The sequence below is a fragment of the Guyanagaster necrorhizus genome (assembly GCF_019112545.1).
Source record: "Guyanagaster necrorhizus MCA 3950 unplaced genomic scaffold BT62scaffold_10, whole genome shotgun sequence".
NCBI lineage: Eukaryota > Fungi > Basidiomycota > Agaricomycetes > Agaricales > Physalacriaceae > Guyanagaster > Guyanagaster necrorhizus.
In genome coordinates, this window is record NW_025064889.1 from 1,476,872 (window position 1) to 1,481,779 (window position 4,908).

Below are 4,908 nucleotides of genomic sequence, written 5' to 3' on the forward strand. Positions count from 1 at the left end.
TATGTGGTACCAGCATTCCCCAACTAAGAGTGGCTGCCACCACTACTATCTGTGCTTATTGATGATGAAGAATACTACAAAGTTGATCAGGTTTTAAACTACAAACTATGAAAAGTCAAGGTGAAAAGGGGTGGTATGATGACTACTATCAATTACCTGGTGAGCTGAAAGGGTTATGGGCCAGAATCCAACCAGTGGGTCAATGAAAAGCTGATGAATGCTGATAACACCATATAAAACTATAAATTATCCCTAAATTAAGCCATCAGGATGATAGTCTTAAGGAGGGAGTAATATTATAATTTTTCCTTCTTTTCTTCAATTTAACCTCTATTCATGCTTAGTCAGAGCACTAAAATAAGCACTTAAGACTATAGGACAAAGCTTAGTCACAAATTAGCTAAGTCTGTCATTGTCTTTCAACACAACAATGTTGTCCGATGATGCACAATCAACCTTTTATGTATGGTAGTGATGCCCTAGGACAATAGGCACAATGGACTCAGAAACACATAATTAGCCATAGTATTATTAGCAGACCTTATACAGTATTTAAAACTACTCACTCTCACTAGTGAACTCCAGCTTTGAGCTAAAGTTTATCTTTACATCATTCTATACTCAAGCTAATTCTTTCAGCCTTGTGACACACAGATCAGAATATGCATCAGTGAACTCAGCTGATCTCTCAAAGTGTGAAGGAACATCTGTTTATCACATGTATCTGTTCACATAACACTTGGGTCTAACACTGTGATCAGAGATATGGACATTGAGAGAGACTTGAAGCTCATAGGCATCAAGAATGGATTTAGAGTCTGAGAGAATGGTATTTGTATTAGCAATAGTAAGATTTCTGAGAGAAGAGAAATAAGTGTCCTGCTGAGCTGCCTCACTTGAGGTGATGGCTTCTGTGAATCTATTTCAGGGGTCTGCTTCTGTTGCTGTGCTGAGCTCTCAGAAGAGAGAGCCCAAAGTTTCTGTTCAGAGACTATACCAACTTGGAGATGCAGATCCTCATATGATAGTCTCAAGTTCATGCTGGTGGCAATAGTACTGCCTGTCATACTGGATCTCCTTGTACTTATTCTGAGCCTGGGCCACTGCATACTCAGCAGCATCACCAGCTTATTCTGTTCTGATATATTCATGTGAGTCTCTATCAGAGCTAAGTTAGATGTAGAGCCTTCCTCTTGAATTGACTCAGGCATGAAGCCTAGCTCCTCATCTCTTCAGTGGGTTCTTATTGTTTGATCAGAGATTAGTTGCCCCATGACTACCATAGTCAGTGTGATCAGAAGAGGCTGAGCTTTCTTCTGGAATTGTATAGAAGGAGTTGTGGCCAGAGTCTGAGGATGTGTGTCAGGAGCCTAGAGCCACTCTAGTGGCATCAAGAGTCTCTGACACAGTCTCTGATTCTATGCTCAAGTGAGATGATAGAAGAGTTGGAGGACAGCTTAGCATCAATGAAGTTATTAGAGAGATCCTCATTCTCATGATTAGAGATGGGCAGGAAGTGTGTCAGTACTCACAGATTTCTGAATCCAGTGAGCTGAGTATCACTGTTTCAGTTATTTGTTCATTGAGGTCTAAGAGGATATCAGTGTCTTTTTTTTTCTTCAGCATTCTGTGAACTCAAGCCACTAGGCCCAGCTTTGGGTATGAGTCCGAACATGAGCTGAAAGAAAGTTCAGGCAGAGATAGGGATATCATGGAAGAGGAGATTGAGTGTGACATTGCATAGAATCTGTTGTACCTGTTGAAAAGCTTGATAGTGCCTGACTATTCAAGTGGCTATTGATCATCATCCTTGATAAAGTTAGATGATCACAATCAAACCTAAAAGCATTCCAATAATAGAAGCTAATAGTTTAAAAAAGTTGTCTGTGAGATCAGGAGTTGATGTGTTTGATGGTGGCATTCAGTTTTCTTTATACTAATGTGTATAAAGAAAGAGAAGCATAAGCTTTGAGCTAAATGTTAAGCTCAAGTTGCATATAATCTGAACATATTATAGTGCTCTTTGTCCTTGAGCATCATTACTACCTACAAAAGAGTGTTGTCTATTATTGAGGGTCATTATCATATTGAAGGACAATGGTGGACTCAGCTTATTATAGTGACTAAGCCTGATCCCACAGTCCTAAATGCTGGTCTAGATGCTCTGACTAAGCATAAATAGGGGTTAAATCAAGAAAGAAAAAAAAAATTATAACAAGTGCATAGGCATCAACAAAGCTATTGGCAATGTCACCTTTGAGTTGAGGCCTAAGGATCTGGATTGACAGAATGGAGTTCTATCTGATATATAAAGAGAGACATTCTTTAGAGCAGAATCTGACAGATGAGATAGAGAGGAGCTGAAGTGAGCACAAAGTGTAAATGGTTATCCAAGTTGATATTCAAACTGAGTAATTACAACAATTGTATATGGTTTATATACTATTGGTAGTTAATTCTGAGTTAGAGTCTATTGGGTTCTGATGTCAATTGTTCACTATCATTTTTAGAGTCTAGATACTACAATGTGAAATACAGATGTGAGACAATAATGGTAAAATAAAATTAATAGTTAATGGAAAATAGATGGAGTCTGGTGGAATTTGGTGATTAAATCTGTAGTTGGTTGAAGTGATATGGAGGCTGACAACATGTGTGTAACAGTATCTCTCTATTAGCATTCTTGCTCTCAAGAGCATAGATCCTGATGCCTGATGGGGCCACATGAAGAATTGTTGGTGGCTATAGGAATCTGTTAGGAATATGCCAATCAAGTGGGTTTGAGTGTACATGTAGAGACCAGCAGAGTGCATGGGTATCAATAAAGCTATTGGCAATATCATCCTTAAGTCAGGGTCTAAGAATTTGAATGGACAGAATAGAGTTCCATCAGAGAGGTGAAGAAAAATATCCTTCAGGGTAGAATCTGACAGATGAGGTAGAGAGAAGCTGAAGTGAGCATGAAGTATAGATGGCTATTTGAGTTGATATTTAAACTGAGTATTTACAATGCTCATATGTGGTTTATATACTATTGGTAGCTAATTCTGAGTCAGAGGCTATTGGGTTCCAGTGTCAACTATTTGCTACCATGTTCAGAGTCTAGATACTAGTATGTGAAATACAAATATAAAATAGTAATGGTAAAATGAAATTGGTGGTTAATGAGAAACAGGTGGAGTCTGGTGGGACTTGTGTTTGAATTCATGATCAGTTGAGATGATACAGAGACTGGCAGCATGCACATAACAGAATCTTACAACTTGATCTGCTACTACCACTATCTCTTGCTTGGTTGTCTTTTTTCTTGCCTTGCTAAAATACTGACTGCTGTAGTGTATCATTTATTAGTGACTTCTGAGCTCTTTGTGCAGGCTCTGACACTAGTCTGTTCTGAAGAAGAAAAGATGGAGTTCTGGTTGGACTGGCTTATGGCAGAGGAGGAGCATGCTAAGATGGTAGAGAGGCATGAATCATGAAAGGTGAAGAGGGTGAAGGGAAAGCAGAAAGAGAGGGTGAAGATGAAGTGCACAATCTGCATAGAAAAAATGGAGGCCTTGAGAAAAGCAGCAGAGAAGCAAAGAGAGCAGGAAAGATTGGCTCAGAAGAAGACCAAGAAAGAGCAGAAAAGGCTGAGGGCAGAGAAAGATGCATGGAGGTTGGTAGAGGCTGAAAAAATAGAGAGAATAGAGAGCTGCAGAGGTGGAGAAGTGAGCATGACTGGAGAGTGAGGTAGCAGAGGAAGATGAGCCTATGCAGACTCTGGTGGAGAGTATGGATTATCTTCACAGGAGGATGCTGGTTGAAATGAGATTGGATCCAGCTGGACCTGAGACACATTTGGTGAAGGCTCCTCAAATTGAGGCAGAATATGAGGGTGAAGAAAGTGAGATGTCAGATGCATCACAGGTCCATCTTGAGCAGCTGAGAGAGAATATTTGACAAGATAAATAGAGAGCTGCTGGATCTATTGAAAGAAGTAGAAAACAAAAGATAAAGTCAACTAGTTTTGTAGCTGATAGTGATACTGAGGATGGGACCAGAGCCAGTCCCAGGAAAAGAGTGAGGTTGAATGTGGTAGTGCCAGTGGAGAATGAGAGAAAAGTAGTTGAAAAATATAAGTAATATGTTTCTCAAGGACCAGGTTGCTAATTATCCTTTCAGGATATTGTATTAGATGTAGGCAGAATGATACTCTCTGCTACATCCAGACTACTGCTGGATGCAGTCAAACTTATGCATGCTGTAAGGTCAAGAAGGCAGTGTGCTCATTTAACCAGGAAAGCAGTGCTAGCAGAGTTGTGGGAAATGTGAAGATCACTACTGCTCTTTAGAAAATAAATAGCAATATGAAGAAGTTATAGAGCCAAATAGACAAACTCATGAAAGAGGTAATGAGTTAGATAGACAATGTTAGGCTTCCACTAACACTTACAAATCTCTAGCACTGCTTTCATCAGGGTCTGATTCTAGATGCTGAGTCTAGGTCTGATTTTGATATAAAGGTATAATGAGGATGATGAGATAAACAATTAGGATTTTTGTGAAGAAAGATGAAAGGGTATAGCTGATAGAGATTGTCTGCTGTAATGAGCAAGAGTATTCACACCAGATAGTCAGAGAGTTTAGTAGGTGTATTAAATCTTAGCTCAAGACTGGGGTATATCAGTGTATACTACCATCTTAAATACTGTTTAAAGAATCCTACACTCTATAAGTGACTATTGTCTGCCTTCTATGCCCTCTGCTCATTGTCTGGGAGAAGAAGGGCTGATCTGTTACAACAGATGGATCTATATCCTATGGGAACAGCAACTTTGAGGTGAAATCATTGTCATCTGCTATGACTATATGACAGCAAAACATCTAGAGATTGCCAAGACCAAGAAACTGGTTTTACAGGAGTAC

General features: G+C 39.4%; 1 protein-coding gene across 1 annotated transcript; it reads left to right on the forward strand.

Moving 5' to 3' along the window:
* Positions 1 to 3,407: 3,407 nt before the first annotated feature.
* Positions 3,408 to 4,462, forward strand: BT62DRAFT_1019535 (uncharacterized protein; the record flags this gene model as incomplete). Its single annotated transcript, XM_043178254.1, has 5 exons — positions 3,408 to 3,458; positions 3,483 to 3,710; positions 3,760 to 3,886; positions 4,016 to 4,104; positions 4,212 to 4,462. 5 exons carry the CDS (start codon positions 3,408 to 3,410, stop codon positions 4,332 to 4,334), a joined length of 618 nt encoding a protein of 205 aa, XP_043040932.1. The 3' UTR covers positions 4,335 to 4,462.
* Between the last annotated feature and the right edge of the window lie 446 nt (positions 4,463 to 4,908).